The sequence below is a fragment of the Barbus barbus genome, assembly GCF_936440315.1.
Source record: "Barbus barbus genome assembly, chromosome: 21".
Classification (NCBI taxonomy): domain Eukaryota; kingdom Metazoa; phylum Chordata; class Actinopteri; order Cypriniformes; family Cyprinidae; genus Barbus; species Barbus barbus.
In genome coordinates, this window is record NC_136749.1 from 19,608,818 (window position 1) to 19,633,638 (window position 24,821).

The 24,821-nt window shown below is 39.6% G+C and overlaps 2 protein-coding genes across 6 annotated transcripts; both read left to right on the plus strand.

Moving 5' to 3' along the window:
• Positions 1 to 178: 178 nt before the first annotated feature.
• Positions 179 to 6,836, plus strand: mlf2 (myeloid leukemia factor 2). 2 transcript variants are annotated; one of them, XM_079444235.1, is made up of 8 exons: positions 179 to 1,010; positions 1,136 to 1,244; positions 3,361 to 3,402; positions 3,518 to 3,571; positions 4,610 to 4,738; positions 5,710 to 5,869; positions 6,008 to 6,218; positions 6,318 to 6,836. In XM_079444235.1, exons 1-8 carry the CDS (start codon positions 967 to 969, stop codon positions 6,319 to 6,321), a joined length of 753 nt encoding a protein of 250 aa, XP_079300361.1. In that variant the 5' UTR covers positions 179 to 966; the 3' UTR covers positions 6,322 to 6,836. The 2 variants fall into 2 exon arrangements, with proteins under 2 accessions (XP_079300361.1, XP_079300360.1); XM_079444234.1 differs by having other exon boundaries at positions 6,008 to 6,225; positions 6,318 to 6,835.
• A 4,154-nt stretch (positions 6,837 to 10,990) lies between these two features.
• Positions 10,991 to 24,668, plus strand: LOC306887483 (uncharacterized protein). Of its 4 annotated transcripts, XM_079445231.1 has the most exons (11): positions 10,991 to 11,155; positions 14,355 to 14,498; positions 14,830 to 14,931; positions 15,318 to 15,437; positions 15,523 to 18,227; positions 18,890 to 19,106; positions 19,363 to 20,872; positions 21,948 to 22,091; positions 22,180 to 22,360; positions 22,888 to 23,831; positions 23,928 to 24,668. In XM_079445231.1, the coding sequence occupies exons 2-10, from the start codon at positions 14,472 to 14,474 to the stop codon at positions 22,919 to 22,921; spliced, it is 5,040 nt and encodes a 1,679-aa protein (XP_079301357.1). In that variant the 5' UTR covers positions 10,991 to 11,155; positions 14,355 to 14,471; the 3' UTR covers positions 22,922 to 23,831; positions 23,928 to 24,668. The 4 variants fall into 4 exon arrangements, with proteins under 4 accessions (XP_079301357.1, XP_079301359.1, XP_079301356.1 ...); XM_079445233.1 differs by having other exon boundaries at positions 10,991 to 14,536; XM_079445230.1 differs by having other exon boundaries at positions 10,991 to 14,498.
• The last annotated feature ends 153 nt before the right edge of the window (positions 24,669 to 24,821 follow it).

Consider the following 24,821-nt stretch of genomic DNA (forward strand, 5'->3'; position numbering starts at 1 on the left):
CACATTTCCAAAACATTGTACAACATGCATGAGTTTATGCCTAAGCATCACATAATGCTCGTAAAATCAATAAGATAACCCTCAAATGTGAGAACCAGGAGAGCCACTTAAAAATAAAATGACCTCCATACAAATGACCAAAATATAATGGGATCGGAGCCAAAACCAGTAATTTTGAGAGCCGCGCTTAAACTTTTATCTTCCTTCACCGGAATGTGCGCAGAGCTCTTCCCCTCCTCTTCCTCCCCCTCCCATCTCTCTTTTCTGTTGACGTTTGGCTTTTGTGCCTGTTTTACTAGATGCTTCCCATCAAAAGCATCTCTTCTTCACTGGACTCTGTTTTTTAGTGACAGCGCGTGACACGGCATCGGTTCTGATGTAGTGCGTTCAGAAAAAAATCGCGTGAATCTCTCAGAAGCGCAAGATATTCGCCCAAGATTTTCAAGGTTTTGTTTCCTTTGTCATACTGTCTTCCTGTGCTCATCTGCGGAGGTTATTTCCGTCGGTCCGTCTGCTCTGCGTGCTGCTGTTTTTCTCGCCAGCTGGATAAAATTCACCTTGACTTGTTTCTCCGAAGCCCGCCGTGGTTGTAAACAATCATTTCCGCACGCATGTTATTATGTTAGGCTAGCAATCAGAAATAGCTCGCAGGCCGTTATGGATTAGCACCTGTCTGGAATATTCGACGGTATTCGCGTAACGTTAGGAATAAATGTTCTGCAGAGCTACTTTAGTATATCAGGGTGTCTTATCCATCTCGCTCGATAAATTGATGGTTTGTGTTGCGATTAGGATAGAGCGGATTGTATAATTCTCCAGTTGAGACTGTTTCGCATATCTGGCAAAGGGAAGTTGGTGATTGGTTGACCAATTACGAGCTCCTGAGCTGCTGTTGTGTTGGATTTTGATTAAAGAGACGGAAGTTTATTTGCTGGCGCAAGTTCAACCAACCAAGAAAGAAGAACAATGTTTCGCTATTTGAATGATGTGGATGACAACCCATACATGATGTGAGTATAAGTACTATCAAAATGACATGTATTTGAGTGTTTGAGGTTAACATCATAATCCATTAGTGCTTTAAAATTAACTACATTTTTGACTGTAAAATGATGTGCATGTTATGCTGTGACAGGGATCCATTCGCAGCACACAGACACCAGATGAGGAGTCTCTTTGGGTCTTTTGGGATGGACCCGTTTCCTCTCACCCCTCAGATCCAGCATCCACGTACACGCATGCAGGTACACATTAGGGCTGTAAAAAGGGCTTGATTTACAGATTTTTAAACCTTGCATTGTCCAAAAATTGTTCTGCTAAGTTCTTCCTGATCGAAAATGATCTGTTTTTAAAAACCCCCAATAGTGTCTGGTTGCAGACATGCACTTGCACTCTGAGACACCTGCACTTCTGCAAGTGACCTCACTTGCAGTCTTATTTTATTTAGTAATTCTTTTTTAAATTGAATCTCTCAACATTTTACACAAGTAGCCAAGTGGTGAAGACAAGGAAATGGAAATTAAATTACAGTGTCACTTGCAATCGGCACCTGCACTCTCCACTTCCTGCGACGTTAATTGCAATCCACACAAATTGTGCGTGTTGCCAATGGAGACAAGAGGCTGTGGTGGTTAAATGATTAAAACTACTTTAGTACCATAACGTACAGGGTCCTGCAAGTCATCTGTAGGAGAAAAAGACAAGACCTGCAAATCTGTGGCCGCAGAACAGCAGAATATGAAAGCAATGCGCAAAAGTCTCTCATTAAGCGCTTTCCTCCCGTAGAAAAGCATAAACACTTAATATTGCTTAATGTGTTAAGATGCTATTAAAATATCAAATTCAATATACCGTTTATAAATATATGTATATAGTGTTTTCCTCCCATACCGCAAAATGTTGCATAACAGACTAAGATTATAAAGACCAAAATCAATATGCTCCTCTTCATATTAAAACATAATTAATATGTACAGAAAAGCAGGTGAGCCCAGAATAAACGCAACGCACAAAGTTTTGCGTTTTCCCATTTAGAATAAACTGGTCTTTAAGATCTTAGTCCATTATGCCACATTAAGCGTTTTGCTGTATGGGAGGAAATGTGAAAGTTTGCTCGTTATGTTCATGGACACATGCTTGCCTTGTAGTACATTATCCCCCGGTTTCACAGACAAGGCTTAAGTTAGTTCCAGACTAAAATGCATGTTTGAACGGTCTCAACTGAAAATATCTTGCTCTGACATATCTTAAAATATGTCAGTGCCATTGTTCCATCTCCAGATGCACACCTGTAATGTTTTCTTCTAAGGCATTTTATAAAAGCTGCTTAAATATCTTAATTTAACTAAGACTTAGTCCTGGCTTAAGCTAAGCCCCATCTGTGAAACCGGGCCTGCATTAATAAACTATATATCGAATTTGATATTTTAATAGCACTATCTTAAAGGGATAGTTCACCCAGAAATTAAAATTTGATGTTTATCTGCTTACCCCCAGGGCATCCAAGATGTAGGTGACTTTGTTTCTTCAGTAGAACACACACAAAGATTTTTGTAGTCTGTCAGTCATATAATGGCAGTCAATGGGACCCACGGCTTTGAGAGTCAAAATAAACATACATGGACAAAACCAAATTAAACCCTGCGGCTCATGACAATACATTGAGGTCTTAAGACACGAAACAGTCGGTCTGTGCAAGAAACTGAACGGTATTTATATCATTTTTTTTTTTACCTCTGATCTGCCGCACTGTCCAACTGTCCCGAGCGCATTCACAACAGCTGGCGCGTGACTCATTAACATGCCCTGGCATAGTAGATGTATGCGCAGAAGAGATCTGTTGCGCGTATACGTCACTCATTGTTTAGATCGCTTCCACGCATGCATCTACTATGCCAGAGCACTGTCATTTCGCACTGTCAAAAAAAGTTGTTTTTTTGTTTGTTTTTTTTTCTTGTTTGCTTTCAGTTAGTACAATAAAAATATTGAATCCAATGTTTAGTAGTAATATTGCATAACAAGAAATTCATAAGTGAGTGTTTGTGGGCTGGTCATTTTTGACTGTGAACATCACAAGTGTAACAAGGTGGCAATAAATGATCAATGATAATTTTGAGCCAAATCAATAATTTTTAGTCCAGTTTGATAACATTAATTAGCATTTTCTGGAAAAAGAGAACCCTGTCTTGGTCAAAATGACCAGAACACAACATGAGGATTAAATGATTCTGTTAATGTTTACTGTCATTTTGATGCTAAATTCAGCATCTCTGCAGTTTGTCTCAGTTGTACTTCTCAGTGTTTATGAGTGATTTTAGGCTTGTATTGAAAATTAAATTGTCCATATTTTACCCTTTGTAGCCACAAGCTGGAGCCTTGGCCCCCTTCGGCATGATGGGAATGGTATGAAGTCTTGACTCTTTACAAAGAAGTTCACTTATTTGATTAATGGCAGATATGGTGCAGCATTGCAAATTTTTACATTAGTGCATTTTGCGATTTCTGTGTTTTTTCTTAGGGTGGAGGTTTCATGGATATGTTCAGCATGATGAGTGGAATGATGGAGAACATGGTGAGTTTCAGAGTGGCCTAACAGCCTTATTGAAACACTGCGGTTTTTAGTTTAAGAACATTCCATTTATTAATGGTAAGGGTGCATTATCGTTTACAGTTTTTAAAGGGATAGTTCACCCAAAAATTAAAATTCTGTCATTAATTACTTGCCCTCATGTTGTTCCAAACCTGTAAGTTCTTCGTTCATTTTTGAACACAAAATTAAGATATTTTTGATGATTTCTGAGAGCTCTCTGCCCCTCCATAGACAACAAGGATCCTTACACGATCAAGGTCCAGAAACATAGTAAGGACATTGTTAAATAATCCATGTGACCTCAGTGGTTCAACCGTAATTTACAAAGCTACAAGAACACTTTTTATGTGTAAAGAAAACAAAAATAACTTTATTCAACAATTCGTCTCCTCCATGTCACCCTGGCGCCATTTTGGAGAGTATCACATACGTAAACAACTTATGCTGTTCTGTGTCAGCAGCACCTTACGTGGATACGTTGTTTACTCTTTGATCTGAATGTAAACAATGTATCTGTGTATGTGATACTCTCCAAAATGGTGCTATAGGATGATGCGGAGGGGACGAATTGTTGAATGAAGTCATTATTTTGGTTTTCTTTGCAGACAAAAAGTATTCTTGTAGCTTCATAAAATTATGGTTGTTACATGGATAATTTTAACGATGTCCTTACTATGTTTCCGAGCCTTGATCGTGTAAGGATCCTTGCTGTCTATGGAGGGTCAGAAAGGTCTCGGAAATTCCTCAAAAATATCTTAATTTGTGTTCGGAAAATGAACGAAGGTCTTCCAGGTTTGGAATGACTTGAGGGTGAGTAATTAATGACAGAATTTTAGTTTTTAGGTGAACTATCCCCTTAAACTGGAATAAGTGCAGCCTTTGATTAATTTAATGTGAAATCTAAAAGGTAGCAACTTGAAAGTCAAAGTCTATATTAATTCTCTTTATTTTGAGAGAAAATTATTGCACAAATTATTGAGGTTTATCACACTCTCATAGCTTTGTTTCTTTACTCTGTAGGAACGAATGTCTGGTACTCCAAACTGCCAGACCTTCTCCTCCTCCACAGTCATCTCGTACTCCTCCACAGACACAGGAGCACCTAAAGTCTATCAGCAAACCAGTGAATTTCTCACTGCTCCAGGGGGTGTAAGAGACACATGGACACACAGAGTGTATTATGCAATAGACATGATGGGGAATTGGACAGTGATTGATTCTTGAACCCCAGTCTTGAATATATAGCACAGAAACGGGTATATACCCATACCCATGACATTCTCCGTCATTTGATCATTATTTGCTAAATTACTTTAGTCCTGCTAGCTAGAAAATGTTGAATGAAAACATAATTGTACCAGACAAACAGCACTGACATTCATGATTAAAGTTTGCTCTGCGCTGACAGATGCTGACCAAAGGCAACAGACATTTTCTAAAAGAAAATTGTGTTTGTCAGGTCATTGGTCAGCATAATTTATATATGAATCTCATTCATAAGTAGTTAAAATAAAAGTCAATAAAAAGAATTAAAAAAAAGCCAAAAACTCATTTTTGTTATTCGGTTCTGAAAAAAACTTATATTGTTACCCATCGGAAGTCTTTAGTCTTATTAGCCAGTTCTTTTTTTAATAATGAAAAACACACAGAAGGACTAGTGATGTCCGATTCTCAAGCGAATGACGCCGATTTAAACCTGATCATTTTATTTATGCAAATACATACACTGCAACAAGAGAATTTAGAATTTCCTGACTCTTATAAATGAATCCCAAACGGTTTCTCAATTAATCTGACCTTCTGAACCACAAGTCATTAGTTTCATCATATCTGACTCCGTGAACCAAGAGCCGGTAATGTGTTATGTGGTACTTAAGGCTTGTGAGACCTAAATCTGCGTAATCTGAGTTTTCCATTTTTATTATTATTGCAATGATCCCAGCATTTGGCAACAGAATTTCTTAAAAAAAAAAAAAAAAAATTACAGTGATAGCCTGGTTAAACTGGATTGCCGATGCTTTGTAAATATTTTTTTTCCTGTAGTAACACGCGTAGAAGTGTCAAAACTGTTGAATCACCCATGATTGTTTCTTAAATTGCGTATGTTTGTTTTGGTTTAGATCAGAGAGACGCGTCAAACAATGCGGGACAGTGCGAGTGGGCTGGAGCGAATGGCTATAGGGCATCATATTGGTGAGAGAGGTCATGTGATGGAACGCTCAAGGAACCGTCTCACAGGAGACCGTGAAGAGAGACAGGACTACTTCAACCTGGAAGAGAGTGAGCCAAATCCCTCTCTCTTTTTTTTTTTTTTTTTTTTTTCTCCTCCTCCTGTAACTGCAGGCAACTGCTTAAATGTCGTCTCGGACCTTTGTGAAGAAATGCTCTTATTCACTATTGTAAAAATCACTCTTTCAGGTGAGGCAGCTGCCTTTGATGAAGAGTGGAGGAGAGAGGTGGGCCGGTACCGCCCCCCTAATGCCCGTAGTTTAGACTATGGGCGTGAGCGGAGTGCAGGGGTTGGACAGCAGCTGGCCCTGACAGCGCCTCCGAGCTCCTCCTCCTCTCCCTCGCCCCGCCACGAGTCACCACGCCACCATCCTCCTCACTCCCGCCCGCGCTATGACTGGTGAGAGGTAGGAATTAAACTTGTCTCTTTGAATTTGTACATTATACTCAGCCTTTTTTTTTTTTTTTTTTTTTTTACATGTTGTGCATCTGTTTGCAGGTGACGTTATCTAACTGATGCTGTGAAGAGTGAAGTGAGGGATAGAGAAGAAAATTATAACTGAGGGGTCAAATGTTTGATAGATCTGAACTGTCTCAATATGTGTAGTCAGCTCCTTACAGGGACGTGTGCTGGCATGAGGTATCATAACACAGGCTGAATTTTTTAGACTGCGTCTCTGCTGTGTGGAATTTGGCCTGGCCTGTGTACTTCATATCACGTTACTACTCCCGAAGCATACACACCAGCATTCATCATAATTCAGACAGCTCTTCAACCTTGTGAGATATACATACATACAGACATCTTTGTATTTAAATGAATTCTCATGCTTCCAATATTTCAATATCCAAATATTTAATTATACACTACACATATATTCGCGTGCACACACACACACACATACACCCTCACCGTAAAGTCCATATGTTTGTGTTTACACTAGGTTATCTGTGGGTTTAACTGTACAATGCTGACTAATTAAACTTATTAACTAATAAAAAAGACCTTGTTACATCATTGGTTGTGCTGTGTTACATCTATGCCTTGATAGTCAGCAATATGCTTAATGATCCCACTGTTGCTTATTAATTATTGCGTAATAAATATATATATATATATATATATATATATATATATATATATATATATATTTATTTATTTATTTATTACTGTTTAAAATTTGGAGTCTGTAAGATTTAAAAAAAAATAAATGAATTAACTTTTATTCAGCTAAGATGCCGATTGATTAAAAGTGACAGTAAAGACATTCACAGCATTACAAAATCTTTCCATTTCAAATAAATGCTATTCTTTTGAACTTTTCAATTAAAACATTAAGCTGCACAACTGTTTTCCATATTGGTAATAAAGAAATGTTGCTTGGGGACGAAACCAGAATGTTAGAATGATTTGTAAAGGATCATGTGATGCTGGAGTAATGGCCACTGAAAATTCAGTTTTGCCGTCACAGGAATAAATTACACTTTTAAAATATATTAAAACAGAAAGCATTTTAAATTGTAAAAATATTTTGGAATAGTTTGAAATATGAACAAACATTGTTTTTGCAGTAATGCACTTCATTGGGGAAATGCATTTTGAATGGTTTAAAAGCTAATATTTATAATATAATTATTTGTGTGTTGTGTGGTCCCCTATTTACTGGCTTTACATGGTAATAAAAATGCTTGTGGGTATAATTTGTTAACAAATGTCTCATGCTAAAATGTATAACTTGTGTGTTTTAATGTTTATTATGGTTTCCCCGTAGACTTCTTTTGTGAGTACATCACTTAACCATAGAACAATCTCTGTAATACATGGCCACGTAGTTTTCTACTGTTAGTAAATTATCTTCCTGATCTTCTTTTTACCTTTTTTCTTTCTTTCCCCTCCACCTTTCACTGTATTCATTTGTTTGTTCAGTCTCTATCAGTGCAAGCTTCATCCACTTTTTTCCATTACTATTTTTCTCATCGTTTTTCACATAAAGGCTCTGTGTTAGTTTATGATTTATCCTTCTATTGTTGTACAGACAGATGTGTGCTAATAGAAGTTAACCCTATTTACCTGTTCTTTTCAGCCTAACCCATCATTTACCCAGTGCACATCATTTGACTTCACTTGTTAGTTTCATTGTCTGCATGGTTTGTTTTTCTTTTTGATCTGATTTGCGCAGCAACAAGCTCTGGTAATATTAGCTACATGGTATTTGCACTAGCTTTATATATATATATATATATATATATATATATATATATTAGGCAGAGAGAGAGAAATCTGCTATTATATATGTATATTTTATATATTTATATGGTCCAAATCATGGTAAATATACAATTTAGTCCAGTGTTTCATAAATACTTCTCTAGATCTATTTAGGCAGGTTATTTCTTTGCTCTTGTCTTTCCTTAATTTTCTACTATTTTTGAAAACTTTGTGAAATCTATCTGTGACTTTCCCACAGTAGAAAACTCTCGAGTACCTGCTGCTGAAGGTCAGTGTGATCAGCTCTGGGACATGAGAGATGGCTATAAAGACTATTGAAACACTGCTGTGCAGGACAAGTGAGAATGTTTAAACAATGTGTCTGATCTTGAAACCATAATGCACACATACTGCATCTCTCCTATTGAGGGAACTTGTATAAAGTTTCAAGTAATCAAAATATAACTCTTAGTTCCGGATACGGTTCTAGCGTTTTCCAGTTCAGCAGGCACTGAGTCTCTTTATTTGTGTCACTCTGATTGTCTGTATTTGCATGTTTCAGACAAAATATCAGTCTGTACATTAGTGGTTGATATTTTTGTGACTCTTTCGACAGTTACCTCATTAAGCCAGTAGATGGCGACAAGTTGCTGTCTTTATAAATGAATGAGTGAATTATTCACTGAACCTATTCCTTCAAATTGATTTTGCTTTGGGTTTGTTCGAAACAATTTTTAGCGGAGGCAAATGAACAGCAATATTATGTTTCAAACATAATTAGCTACTAGTTTTCTTCTTGTTTATTACATTGTTGCATTAAAGCAGTATCACGCACATCTAATTTAAATATTGATGTCACTGCCTTATAATTTTAAAGTGCAAAACAGAAAAAAGAAAACATTTAGGCTAGTTTTAATCATTTTAAAAAAATACAGTTTCATTTTATAGACCAACTACATTATAACCTCGACTAATTATTAATAGGTTAAACAGATATAAAAGCATGAATTAATAGACTATTTTAATCTATATTAAACCACTACTATTACAACCAGATATTTAGTTGCTACAGATTTATAAGCATGAAATATGCATAATATGAATATAAACGTATGTTCCTTTCAGTCACATGTTTACAGGTTGTTTACTGAATGCTGATCGTGTGATGTTGTGCTGTAACTAATTCCAAACCGTGAGTGAACGCCGCTCCCTGTTAAAACACCTGCAATAGTAAATCAATGCAAAGCAGCTCTGCAGCCAGTCTCAGCCTCTCGTGCTTCAAACGGTGGATGGGGCGCTTACAGTCAGACAGCAGACATGATAACGCACGCGCACTTCTGCAAGGGTGGTTACCATGGTTACAACACAATGGGAGCCGGGACAGAGGTCTATTCGAAAGGGAAGAAAAAACAGCAGGAGAGAGAGAGACTAAGGGAGATGGATTGTGTGTGTGTGTGTGTGTGTGTGTGAGAGAGAGAGAGGCCGCTTGACTGGTCACTCCACTGCAGTCTAACAAGAAAGTACAGATTTGGGGAAGCTCTTTTAGTCTAATGCCATCTTTACAATGCAAAGGCAGCAGAGAAGCTAAATCCAAAGTGGCTTATTCCATAAAAAGCAGAGTTGCAGGATAAAAGCATTAATAAAATATCTTAGGAAATTATTTTTGAAACTATAATGAACATTAAAACCTGTAATTATAAATAGAAAATACAAATGATAGAATTATGAAATATATGCACCGTCACAATGACAAAGACATATTTTAGTACTGTTTTATTTGACATTGTGTCTTCAAACAGAACCAGCTCAGAGCCTAGCTTCTGTAAAGACACATTAAAGTAGGCCTATGTGTGAATTGCTCTTTGCAACTTTTTTTCCTTTTGTAATAATGTGTTATATTATTGTGTAAGTCAGAGATGGTCCACTCATTGACTTATAACAGGAACTCATGGTCTCACTGTGATAGTGAATACCTCATTTGTTTACTCCAGGACACACAGCTAGCTAGACCAGCCTATATATACATATATATATATATATATATATATATATATATATATATTTGCTAATTAATTGTGGGATTTTGGCCTAAGAAATGTATGTTGTCAGATTTTAGGGGTGTTGGTGGGCCTTTTATATTATTAAAAACTTATTGGATGGGGAAAAAAATGGCCGTTATATGCCAGAATGAAGCCAGACTGATTGTAAGTTTCCTCGAGCAATCCCTAAGTAGCTATTATTAATATTATCCAATAACCAGTGCGGCCTTCATGACATCAGCAAAAAGGAATGTTGTTTCACAGGAAGAGAAAGACTTCAAATTTTTGACTAAAGTTACAAAGTCAGACTCTTTTCTTGTTTGGAAATATATGAAGACCAGGAACTTGCTCTAAGAAAGTAAACGAGGTCCATCTTCCATGTTGACTTTAATTGAGAACAATCTGTAGATTTGAAATAAGCCTCATAAACATGGAAGCTTAGGTTTTGAAGAACGAAATAGCCTATTTCAAATTATAACTTTGCAGAAATAATGGCACCCCTACCTCATTAAGGCAGTACAATTAGGCCCAATTAGTGCCCATTACCTAATCAAGCAGTTCTAGGTTAATTTCCTTAATTAAGTGTCTAAATCGACAATTAAATAAGCAGTAATTTTCATAATGAATGAATACCCTTATCTCGACATCTTTCTTCCTTCCCTTTTCCTTGGCTTCCTTTCCTACCTTGCCCTTTTCCCTGAAGAATAAGGAAAATCACGCCCCTTCTCACCCTCGAGTGGTCGTGCGTCCCTCGCTCACCCCTCCGTGAAGATTAGTGCCCGTACAGACTGCAAAAGAGTGCAAGTCGTCTTGACAGAGGAGCGGGAGAGGGGCAGAAAGAAAAGGGGGTGGGGAAGAATCAAACGTACGCATCAATTTGTACAGTCTTCAGCTAGCTGCACCCCGTTTTCTGCGCCGATTTCAGGGGGAGCGGCTGGGAAAACACTGCGTTATTTGCGAAGCCGCAACAATGTAAATCTTTCCGTGCATCGAGTTGCCTGTATGTTTGAACGCGTGTAGGTCAATGTACAGTACGAACGGCAGCAGGAGAGAGAAAGAAAGGGAGATACGCATCGCTGGATATTATAGGTAAGAAGAGGAGAAAATGGATGCTTATATTTGACTCTTTGGCCATGCTCAGATGGTTCCCCCTACCTCGCGCACCCGTCTTTGTGCTTTACTAATGTGCATAGATTGGGCTGAAATCATATTTCAGGGGTGGGTAGCCACGCAGGTCTCGAGTGCTCACATTCCACGGAGCTCGACAAGAATGCCATTCGCCATTCTGATCCCAAATGTTCTTCATATGAGAAGGAAAAGACTGAAAGGGGGGTTACTCGCAACCCTTTCTCTTCGTCTTGTCAGGATTGAATGTGCAGTGTATTGTCTGAGAACTGTAATCCAGAGGTCGTCCAGTTAGTACAGTAGAGCACTGCCTCTGCATGCGTATCAATAACAAGCAGCAGAAGAATGGAAGAAAGGAACGTTGCGGTGCGTGGCCGAGCGATGATGCACGTTCGGGTGTCTAACTCACCCCACCTTTTGGCATTGTGCTTTTACGTGCTAAAGAATTCGGAATCATAGCAAATTCCAGCTATATTTGTGCATATGTGTATGAGAGGGGGACAGAGTGTATGATTTGTGTTGTGTATGTGTGTGGCAGGCCGTTTTAACATTCGTTCCTTAAAACTAACTGGTACTCTTCATATTAGGCTAAGTTACTAGTACTTTTTAAATTGGCGTTACTGTTATGTAATCCAGTTGTTGTGAACAGTAGGCCTATTTTTCAGTTTTATTAATTATTAATTATCCATTAAATACTAGTATCCAAGCAGTGACAAGTAACTATTCCATTGTTACTGGTAACAAATGGAATTTTTTTCACCATTGATTTATTTAGAGATTCTGTGCATAGATTTTCAATTCTATTGTGATGTATTTAGTATGCATTCCAGTTGTTGCTGTCAGCTATTTCAGTTTTACTAGTAACTATTCATTGGGTACTAGTAAGTATTTCAAATCATTCATGATATTCAAATAGTTATTAGCATTTAATTCTATTTTTCTAGTGCTACTTGAATAGAAAACAAGTATATTAGATACTAGTCTATAATCCGTTTATTACGCGTAGGATTTTTTAATTAAACTGTGCCATAGCCATCATTACTGACCAATACTGACAAATACAAGAACAGTTGTAACTAGTGGAATAAGAAATTGGACTAGATTCTAATACTAGTATCTTACTAGTATTACTACTTGTAGTACTTATACTTATATTAATAGGCCTACTAGATAAATGGGTAGTAGTAAAACTGAAACCAAGCAAATATTCAAATAGGTACTAATAGATACAACTGGTATATGAATTAGTCTGAAGCGTATAGTTGATACCCAAACTACAGTTCCTTACAGGATTAAATGACAAAAATGAGCAATTTGTTATCAGTAACAACAAAGACTAAATTGTACCAGTAACTTTACAATTTGTGTTGTGAAGAACAATAATAGTATCTAATGAATAGTTACTAAACTGAAAAAAGATACTAGTCTCTAATAAATTATTAATGTTTAACAAATAAGTACTAGTAACATAGAAATAGATAATAGTCCAGTATAAAGAATAAATGTTTAAACTGCTTGCCATATGATGTGTGCCTGTATGTATACTGTATTGTAATGAAGATATTGCTGATTCCATAACTGCATGTATTTGCAGTGAGAGAGTGGAAGGCTTTTGGTATGCATGGAGCCTGGCCAAGATTTTGGTAATGGACTCCTGATGAATGAAGGTTCACCTGTAGACAGAGTGCTGGCAGCCTTTATTGTTTGTCATTTGGATATATTACCTTGTGCACACCGTAATTCGATCACAAATATGCTGATTTTACATTTATGGGATATGTACAAGATGCAGTCTTTGTGTGTTTGGCACTAGAAATAATTATTGTTTTACAAATGAGTATTTTGTTAATTGTAGTCATGATGGAGTAGACAGAGTATTCATTGTGTTGGTTGTCAGAAGCCTGTAAATCTGTTTATATGTAATATTTATAAGCACTGGTTTTTCTCTTGTGTTCAGTGGTTTGGGTGTAGATGTACATTTTTGCAGTTTTGAAGGCGGTGCTAAATACACTCACTCACTTCACTGAGTCTGTTAGAGTGCTATATATAGTCTCATTCACAATAAATGAAGTGTGTGTGTGAGACTGTGACTTAGTTAACCTCCTATCCACACTATGTATTTTTTGTCTCCATCTAATTATTTATCCTCCTTCTCTCTCTCAAACAAGTAGGTTTTCTCTCTCTGTTTTTCTTTTATGAAGAAATGTAGTGTCTCTCATGGTTTAGTTTAGAATGTGGGTCATGTGTTCAAAAGGCCAAAGTGCCTCAGAATTTGAAAAATGTGACTGGAATGGAAATGGAAACATTATTCAAGAAAAATATCTGTCCTTAAAATTAAAAATACATTGCTGTCAGTGAAGCAGGCTAGAAACAAGAGAAGGAAATCATAAGCAGGAGAGAAAGATGGGGAAAAAAAACTGTATAACTGAGAAAATTCCAGTCAAAATATCCTCCCTGACAGTGGTAAGAATTTCTGCACAGAGGAAATCAAAATAGTTTCTGTCACATTAAAAGGTGTTTGAATTCATATTTAACACTTGAAATGTAAATGGAAACTTTTTCTTATTTTTACAACATAAAGCATGTATTTGTGAGTATTTATGTACATACATAAGTGTGTTTGAATATGATTAAGTATGTATTTCTGTGCATGTTGTATTTAGAGATTTGTGTGTATGTTGATCTTTCGGTGTAAGCAGTGCCTCTCCCTATGCAGGCTGCAGTGGACGGTTTTTTGCAGAGCTCCATTCAACATTGATGACTAAAGCTCAGCTTCAGAGTACCACAAACCCTCTGAAGTACCATACAGTCCACTCAAAAATATTTTTCTTGTATAGCATTACTGTTCCCCAACACTGTTACTGCAAACAGAAGTGTCTAAATTGTAGACACTGCGTTGATTACACAGTTGATTGATGATTATGATAGATAATTCAAAGAACATTATATGATAATTTTTCACTTACAGTGGACCAATGTCATCACCTCTTCATATTACTTGAGAAGGAAATTAAATTAACAGTTTACCTTTTTCTGGTAGCATTGATAGATTTATTAAGTATCTTATAACAAACAGACAGACACGTAGTGTATATAATATAACATAATATAATATAGCCTAAATTTAATTTGACTCCAGTGGTATTCACTCTGTTCCCTCCAGGTTTTAAAGATTTAATGCTATGATAGGCAGCCTGTAGGCCAACCGTCCTGATTGTGGTCACGCTCCCGCTTTCTGTAATGGCTGACTGGAAGGAATGGACCACATAGAGAGCTAGTCATGAAGACCCGAACCAACAAAGAATCGGTGAGGGCATTACTGCATACTGAGGTCAGCAATAAAAGGTAGACCACTTGTAGATATGAATATTTAAGTCAGTCAGAATCATTTGAACCAAGAGCACTTGTGTCTGTTAATAAAAAGTACTTGGATATCCATATTAGATGGTACCATTTATTAAAATAATTTTTTTTTTACTTCGTATTTCCACAAAACATACTTTAACTTCCTACTCCTTTTCGGTCACTTTAACTGTTTTGATTAAGACTTAATTGTCTTACGCTGTAATTTTGTCATGCTGTCTTTCTTTCTCTTTCTTCTGTTTGCCCTCCCTCGGTCATGTTGGGCATGGCCACAGATGCCCGCTCGCAGTGGACGCAGAAGGGGGGGCAGCGAGGAAAGGAGGGGTAGACGTCCGCACCCCAGCCCCTCCCGAGCAGAGCGCAATGAAACGCAAACAGTGAGATTTCTTGTATTTTCCTCCATCTGTCTTTATTTCTCTTAATGTATTTTTTTATGATCTTCTCCATTGTCCTAGTTTCTTAATTTTTGATAACCTCATCCTTGGTCCACCTCATCTCTTTTTCTTCTTATCACTGAATTCTTTCATGCCTCATTTTTTGTGTTTAGATGATCTTATCCTGAATGTTCATGATTAAGCTTTTTCACAGTATTCCACACTAGTGTGCATTTACTGTATGTGTTGTGTGTTAAGATATTTTGTTGACTGTTTTGCATTTGCTTGTCAGCTTTTGAGCCAATTTTGTTCTTTTGTTGTTGTTTTTTTTTATACTAAATGTAAAAATGCAACTGCCTCACATCATGCTTAAAAATTATACTATTAAGCAAAGAACTGCCGGAGAGGAATTGGCTGTTGGACGTTTCAGCCGTCGATCTCAAGGCCATGATTCATCAGAAAGTGAAGGGGAGGAGAATGTGCCACCGCCCAAAAGACAGAAAGTCCAGGTACTGATACAATTTTAGAAACATTGAATAAAATTCCATAAGATTGAACATTTTTAAATATAATGATATTTGATTTTGCCACTAGGACTCCTCCAATCCCCCAGGCCCACCCCTTTCAACTAACACTCCGACTTCAGCTCCACCTCCAACATCAGGCAACAGTCAATCAAGAGAAAGTGACAATGAGGATGGCCAATCACAAGGCAGTCGGAGCTCAGTTGGAGGCAGCTTAGCCAACAGTAGCAGCAGCATAAGCAGTGGACGGGACATTGACCAGGACAATCGATCCTCTTCTCCGAGTCTCTCTGCTTCTCCCTTGGCCAGTTTGGATTCTGAATCTGACTCTCCAGATTTCCCTAAGCAGGGTGATAAAAACAAAGATGGAGGGACATCAAAATGTGTAGCAGAGGATCGGAGAGGCTCAGGGAGAGGTGAGGATAGCAGACCAGAGGACCAGAGGGACAGTGAGGGAGGAATGGAGGGAGATTTGTCTTCTTTAAAGTCCTCATCATCCTTATATACATCTCATCGTGGAATGGTGGACAATGCAAGTGATGCAAGCAGCAACAGGAAGTCATACTTCCCCCTAGATTCCAAACTTGCAAACAAAGTGGAGTACACAGGTACTGGTGGTCCCGAAACGCTACACACCTGCAGTCGCATCCCTTCTAAAGCAAGCGCTCAGTGTGGGAAACCTGGGGTGGGAGGAGCTGAGTATTCCCATGGGAATTCAAATGTGAGTCATGGACCAACACTCCCACCTCCACCTGCCCTGAAACCTCTAGAAGTGGGGCAGAATGCTCCAGGTGGGGAAAGTAAAGCAGACCAACCAGAGAAAGGTGATAAGTCTGTTCCACCCTCCTTGCTTCCACAAACTAGTACCGTTCCCCAGCAACCTCCTCCTCCTCCCAACTCTCACCATTACACCCCCACCAGCTGGTCAGGGGGACCTCCCTCTAGTTGTCCTGGCAACTGGGGATATGTACATTATCCAGGTAACCACCACACACATCCAAGCCAGCAGCCTCCAGTACAGCAACAGCTGCCCTCTGTGTACAATTCTCCTTCTTCCACCCGACACTCCTCCCACCCACCTTACCTATCTCACCCTCATCCCCACCCACACAAAGAGTTCTTGCCCAGGTATAGTACTGCAGCTGAACGGGAGAGGGGTGGGAGGGAATTTGGCAACAGAGACTTCCCTGCTAGTAATAGCAGTAGCAATGTAAACAGCAACAGCGGTAGCATCTGTGGTAGCACTTCTGGTGGTGGAGGACCCAACTCTAATGTGGGCCGGGATTTTGGGAATTCACTACCTGGACAGAACCGAGAATATAGTGCAAACCGGGATGGACCTGCAGGACCACAGAGTGGTCGGGAATATGGATCAGGGTTTAGAGATCGGGATCGAGGAACTGGGAGGGAATTTCCTTTGCAAAATCAGCAGCTTCAAGCACAGGGCCGAGAGTTCGGAATTGAAAGCAGTGGAGGGGGTGGATGCCATCCAAGAGACAAGGACAGTAGGTGGGGGGATTTAGCAGGCCAAGTTAGGGAGGCAGGGAGTAACAATTATGCTGGTAGTGCCAACCAAGCACCTGTAGGTGCCCCACCGTCTGCTTTACCTTCGGCGACCCTGGTGAACCGTGACCCAGTCAGTTCACCACAAAACAGCTCTGGTCATCCTCCCTTTTCCTCTGCAAATTCCATCTCCACAAATAGAGACTATTCCTCTCCAATGGATGCAAATGTAAAGCAGACACTACAAGGACAGACCCCCCAAGCACCCTCCAATACTGCAGACCTTCCTCCCCCTCCACACTATTTAAGAGAGTACCCTGCTCCAGGGTCAAAGGATCCCTACCCGCCCCCTGGCTCAACCTCTTCTTCTGTCCCACTTTCTGGTGTGCCAAGAGAGTTCCCGAGCCCACCTGGACTGGCCCCAAATCTTACTCGGGAGTATCCTGGAGGAACTCCACTTCCACATCACCCTCACTATCCTGGGCAGACAGCCTTGCCTATGCAGCACAGAGACAGAGAGAGGGAAAAGGACAACACTACATCTGCTCTTCATTCAAATCGCAATCACCCTCCATCCCTTTCTCCCTCATCGAGTGGTTCTGGACCTGGTCATCCCACCTCTACTTCTTATCCCCCTCCACCTCCTCCACCCTCCACTAGTTCACATTGTCAGCCCCCATCCATTACATCCCTTCCAGGCAATCATGCTCGACAGGGCTCATATTCTTCATCCAATCAGACTCCACCAACCCCTCTCTCTCCTCTTCCCAGTCCCTCAACCAATTCTATGGGAGGGTTTAGTCCTTTTCCATCAACCTCTGCTCCTTCTGTACCACTTCCTGCATCGGGTGTGTCCACCTCTTGTCCATCAGGTTGCAGACCTACTCCTTACCATGGCACTTCAAGCAGTCATACTCCTTTCAGTAGCTCTTACCATGGCAACGGTAACCATGGAAATAGCAATGCCAGTGGCAATGCTCCCAACAACAGCAATAGCACTGGCACTCCATCATTACTGCACTCCCCTCAAAACACTAAAGTACAACCGCATCTTAGTAACCCCAGTCATAACAACCCTGCTTCAACCCCCAGCACATCTGTTGGAGTAGATGGTCACTCTGATTCATCTTCTGGCCCAGTGCCACCACCTGTCATCAAGGAGGAGCCAGTAGAGGAGAGGGAGGAGTTGGAGAGCCCTCCTTCAGTTCTCCAAAGTCCTTCCCCAGAACCAAAACCTGTTGACATTCCAATTCATGCCAGCCAATCAGCTCGGTAAGACTAGGTGTTTCATAAAAATGAAATCTAATTAAACATCATAAACAGGTGAATTAAGAATACAAACAGATCAGAACTATCATGCTGTTGATATTAAAAATAGAGATGCACAATATAATGGTGTCATATTATTGGATGACAGTCTTCAACATAACTGTGTGTAGTTTCAGCCATATTTTGTTTGTCAGCGGATTGAATTAGTTTAGCTATCTTACTATAGTTGTGTTTAAGAAATCTTACAACACCACTTTTATATCACATGGCTATTGGTCGGTTGTGAAACGGGTACCTTTTTTAAGATTTTTTTTTTACATTTTTGCCTTTTTATTAGGATAGAACAGTATATATTGACAGGAAACAAAGTGGGAGACAGGATTGGGAAAGGACCGCAAGCCAGGACTTGAACTCGCAACTGCGCTATATGTCAGCACACTGCCCATTAGGCTATTGGCACTGACTACGTGTACAGTTTTTGACATGTACAGAAATGTATAATCAATTGTCAGGGAAACACATAAGATTAGAAGATAACCTGATATGCTAAGAGATATAACACACAACTTGGTTCCACATGATTAGGTAAACATGTTGTTTTGGTTGTATTGCCATGTGTGATGATTGTTCACCTCATGGAAAAGATAAAACCTCTTTGGTTTCAGGTTCCACAGGGTTCTTGACCGGGGTAGTGGGAACTCTTGCGCCCGCAGTGATGTTCTGTTTGTTCCGCTTGATGGTTCTAAGCTTTGGAAAAAGAGAAACGAGGCCATAGAACGTGCTCGTAGAGAGGTTGAACAGCGAGCGAGAGACCTGCGAGAGAAAGAGCGGGAACGAGAGAGAGAAAAGGAGAGAGAGAGAGACCTGGAAAGACATCTTCAGGTAAGCGAAGAGCAGAGCTTGTTAGTAGCATTGCAAAAAATGTATTTCAGTAATCTCAGAGTTTTTACTAGTTTTATGTCTAATTTTAACATTCTTAATACTATATTCATGCACTTGAGAAGATTATTACCTGATATTGCACCTTGTTTTCCAAAAATGAAGTGTTTTTCTGTAGTTATTAGAAATGATTAAATTATTAAAATTATTCTTTACACATTACTTGTCAGATTCCTTAGAAACATTTTTCTCTTTTCAGCAGAAAGACAGTAGCACAAGTGCAGGATTAGGAGCTACAGCCACACGCCAAGGCTCTTCGCTCTTCTTTCCTTCTTCATCCTCCATCCTTCTTGACCCTTCGTCATCTTCCTCATCCTCTGTGAACCCCTCACACCCAGCAGCCCATCCACAGCACCACCATGCCCACTATGCCTCACACCCCCACGCCATTCACCCCTCTCATCCTCTGCATCCCTCTCTTTCTCATTCCATTCCTCATTCTCTTCTCCTTCCTTCCATGGCAGGGGGCTCTCCAGTTGTTGGAGGCCCTCAGGGTGCTCTTGGCATTGGGCTTGGGGGTCCATACTTGGGGCCTGATACCCCAGCCCTCAGAACCCTGAGTGAGTATGCCCGTCCTCACGCCATGTCTCCACTGGGTGTTGCCAGTCGTGCACAGGTACACCATCCCCACCTTCACCACCACCCTCACCCGCATGCACATGCACATGCACACGCACATGCACATGCACATGCATATGCACATGCTAACGCTCATCCCCATGTGCATCCTTCATTTTTCCTGTCTCAATTCCAAAACCCAGCTCTCGCACACCCTCACCACCTTCCAGCCGATGCTGCCACGGCTGCTGCCATTCTGGGCTTTTTGTATGGGGGTGGGCTGGAGGGAGGCCCCGCCCATCCAGGGCATGGTCCTGGACCTGGCGGGTTGGCTGGGGCGGGGCTTGGAGGAGTAGGATTCCCTCATGCTGTAGCAGCTCAAAGAGAGCGTGTGAAGCCAGGATTTGAGTTTAAGAGCGAGGAGCGTGTCTACACAGCTGGAGCCTTAGCCGACCCGGCAATAGCTTTGTCACACGCACACTCGCACGCACACTCACACTCCTTGCTGCTGGGGGGCGGGGCTGGAGGTGGAGCTCCTGGTAGTGAGGTTGCCCTTTATGGTACAACTCCACCCCCTGCACCACCCCCTCAAGCTTTAGCCGCAGCAGCTAGGAATCCAAATCCTGTCCCTCCACCTCTGTCAGTCCCACCCACCTCTTCTATACTCCCAGCTACACTCCCCACCCACCAGGCTCCAGCCGGAGCCCCAGTGACACCAGCAGCCCCCGCCCCTCCTCCTCAACCTCCTCCCCCACCACCTCCTCCTCCTCCAACTGCCTCATCTCTTCATCACCCCTCTCCACACTCTACCTTTCCAAATACACACCCTTCTTGTCAACCCCCACCCCTCCCAACTCAGGCTACGCCCTCTGAACGATATCCCACACCCGTTCGCACTCCTCCCAGCACAGAACGTGCAAGGAGCGTGGAGAGAGAAAGGGAGAGAGTGATGCCTACCACAGAGAGGGAGCGAGAGAGGGATAGGGAAAGGACAGGGACAGGTGGAGGAGCAGCAGGAGGAGGCACAGCGGCTGCAGGAGGCACAGGAGGAGGAGATTCTCTCGGGCGGCTACAGATGCTGAACGTGACTCCTCATCATCACCAGCATTCACATATTCACTCTCACCTACATCTGCACCAGCAGGACACAGGTATTCACCATACACACACATACACTCACACAGTATTGCAGAATAAAAAATTCAGTTCTGTCAATATTAGGGATGGGCCAGGATGGTCAACTATTCAGTGTTAATAACCAAATTAAATAACCAATTAAAATTCAAACATACTTCTGACAAAGATGACAAATACAAAAACAATATATGAGAAAGGAAAAACAACACAGCAAGGTACTAATTGTGCAAATTTCACATTTTTGTTAAATTCAGCCTTTGTTAATATATTCAATTTCTATATATATATTTATAATATAATATATTTAATCTGTAATTTCTCTCCATTAAAAATTATATTTACATCTTAAATTTTGTACCATTTATCGTCACCATACAAAAAACCTACAACAAAATACTTAAACTGCTTAATGATTTGTACTTCTTTCAGATACAATCACCCAGTTGACAAATGTGTCAGTCTATATTTTCTTCTTAGCTTTTTCGTAACTTGAGCGTTTAGTGACAATTAAAGGGATGGCTCACCCAAAAAATTTCCATAATTTATTCACCCTCATCTTCCAGATCTATATTGCTTTTTTTCTTTTGTGAAGCACAAAGAAGATATTTTGATAATAAGATATTATGTCTCAACTGCTTTTTAGTCCATACAATGTAAGTCAATGGGGTCAAGTGTTACATTATACTCTGTTAACTTTCAGTTTAAGGACGAAACAATTTAATCATTCTTAAAAACATTTTGTTTTGTTTTCCACTGTAGTAAAAATAAAAAGGCTGTAGATCTGGAAACAACATGAATAAATAAAATTATTTTTGAAGAAACTTTCTTGTTTAGGCTATCGACATCACAGCAGCCATAAAAGTATCACTTCTGTAACAAATTTAGCAACATAAACAATACAGTTACTGTCAGCTAAATGTCCAGTTTCACTCGGAAATACGACAGACTACAAGTAAAATCAGTTGTGAACAGCAAGAATAATGGCAGCACTGTTCCTGTGCAAAATAATTTTACCTACAGTGCCACTGTGAAACTGTGCTACTCTTATTAAATTTCCCACTTTTGTTTTGTTACGTATTTGGGTGGCAGCCGCGGGAGGGGTACACCCCCTGATGGATCCGCTGGCATCAGGGTCTCCCCTGGCCCGCCTGCCATACCCAGGGGCTGCTCTTGGGCCTCCCATCCTGGCACACTCCCTCACTGACAGCGAGGTACTTCGACAGCAGCTCTTTGGTAAGAGGTGTGATGATGTTCTGTTACAATATATTTATTGTTCTATGTGTTAAATTATTTCTGCACTTGTTTTGCTTGTTGTGTACAGGAGGTTCTTTCCGTGAGATGCCCCAGTCCTCGTCTCTGGGTGGATCCATGTCTGCAACACACCAGCTCCAGGCGATGCAGCAGGCTCAGAGTGCCGAGATTCAGTTCCAGAGACTTGCCCTGGAACAGCAGTGGATCCACCACCATCATCATCACTCCCTCGCCCAGGACGAGTACTACAGGTGAGTGCATAGATGTATACTGTATACTTGGCGATATACAATTTTTTTTGGATGCAATTTGAATTATCAAACCCAATATCACTGATGTTGATACCTATATCTAGAGTTGAACATTTTTTCATAGAGAAATTTTTTAACAATCAGTCTTTCACGACAGACCTACCATGACTTCTGAGATTAAGTGATTCTGTGAAAGCCACAAATCAGTGAGATTTCAGCAAAACTGTTTAATAGCCAAATTCCGGAGAATAACTACATCACCCATAATCCTAAAGAGAAATCCTATTTGCATTCACATTGACATTTAGCATTGTATTTGAAAAGCTTGATTTTTTAAACATCATTTATAAAGTTTTATTCAACATTAACACTTAAGGCCGATATTTTTGTCAGTTTTATTTTAAGCAGTATAAAATTCATCAATGCTGTAAGCATGATTCGCCATTACCTATACAACCATATCAAATTTGACGTCGACAATGCAGTCTTTTTGTTCTTTCATCTTTAACGTTTGCCCTCCTTTGCAGCCACCTAAAGAAAGAGAGTGACAAAACGCTGTGAGGAACACAAAGGACATGAAGACAAGAAAATGAAGAAGGGATGAAGTGCAAATAAAAAAGAAACAATCATTTCGAAATTCAGCACTGAATGACAACAAATCTGTATAGAGCTTTGGATGTGACATCAGAACACATATCATTCAATCTGAACTAACTTAAAAACAGGTGCAACAAACAATGTGTATATTCCAAAAAAGGTGAGATTTATAACTCTGGCACACACTGTGGCACTGAATTATTCCCAAACGTCCCAGAGGATTCCTCATTGTGTTATTTCAAACACCAGGCAGAGGAGTTTAGGCCGTGGTTTAGTCTACGTACACAACATTATGCCAGAGAGAATGTCTAAGAATCAAGTTCACTTTTATGTCTTTGCATGTAGCTAGATACTAAAAGCCCAATGGGCTAAAACTCTTGATCTGTTTTTATTTTTTTCTTGTTTGTTTGTTTTTGGAAGACTTTACCACTCTGAAAGGGTGCATGAGATGAACAGCTTACCTTCATAATGTTTCTTTATCGTGTTCTTATTAAAATTATTAATGTCGTTTGTTTGTTAATAATTATGATTATATAAACATTATTTTTTATTATTTTTTTTACATTTTCATGGTACCGCTGTTAATTATTATTTTTTTTTTATGTTGAATTTACCTTGTGGGAAAAATGCAAGATGAAAAAAAAAAGTAATGAAAAAGACAAATCTGGAAATAAAATACAATTTTTTTTCTATAAGTCTTTTGTATGTGCAGTTTACTATTTTCTACTGCGTGCTTGCGTGAGTCATGTATGTATAACAGTCAAAGTGACCACAAAAATGATTTAAACTTGATTTAACCGGTTATTCATAATGAAAACAGTATCTTACCTCTTCCAGAACTGAAACTGTGACACCTGACAGGGAAAGTATCACTGTAAGTATAGCTGTCTAATATTGTTACATTTTCTTAACCAGTGCTGTTGTTTGATGTACTCAAACCCAGTGTATGGTTTCTGTTCCTGTTTTGCAGTTGTGGGGAGTCAAACACTTTGAACACAAGCCATAGAGAGTCAAGACATTGTATTAAAAGAACAGGCCTTTTCAACATGCACACAGACAGACAGAGAGAGTATCCAAAGAATATTGCATCCCTTAGGACGCTTTTGTCTTTCTCTCTTCTCTTTCTTTTGCTGTATACACATAAGGAATTGCATAAGTATGGCTAATAAGAGACACATGCAGCAAGCATGAGACAGACTCATATTGCTGCAGTGAGCAGCAGTCAGTGTGGAAGGAAAAGAATGTAAGACATGCGTTTTACAGTTGTTCAGCTTTAAGTTTTTTTTTCAGCCATAATTTGAAACCGTCTAGAAATTATATCTTCCCAGAAAAGCATTCACTGTTACAAAAATGCAGTGGTCATCTTGACAAAATATGGAGGTTCTTTTACAGTAGTCACTGCAATTCTCCTAGGATAATCAAACTGAGGTCATTTTGTGTGTAGTACCGTAGGCTAATTTGAAAGACGAAGACCACAATAATGTTGGCTAAACTGGCAAGGTTATTTACAAATTTGTTACAAATATTTGTTCTTCCAATAACGTTAATAGAACATTCAAGGTTCTGGTCTTTATAGGCAAACTCACACTGCACAGATGTTGGTTGTTGGCACTTGTTCACAAATTCAGTCGGTATTTGTTGGGTCTTGGAATCTGGTTGGTTAGCATGTATTGGTGCAGTGTCAATTAAAAATGTTCTCAAAACGTTATTCATACATCATTCTTGGAATGTTTTTTTCTGTTTGTAGTTGGATTCAAAATAATGTTCACATAATTGCAAAATTGGGAGGTAAATAACGTAAATATCCATAAAATGAAATGTTCCCATAATATTTTCGCTAATGTCCACAAAAAGTGCAGTTAAA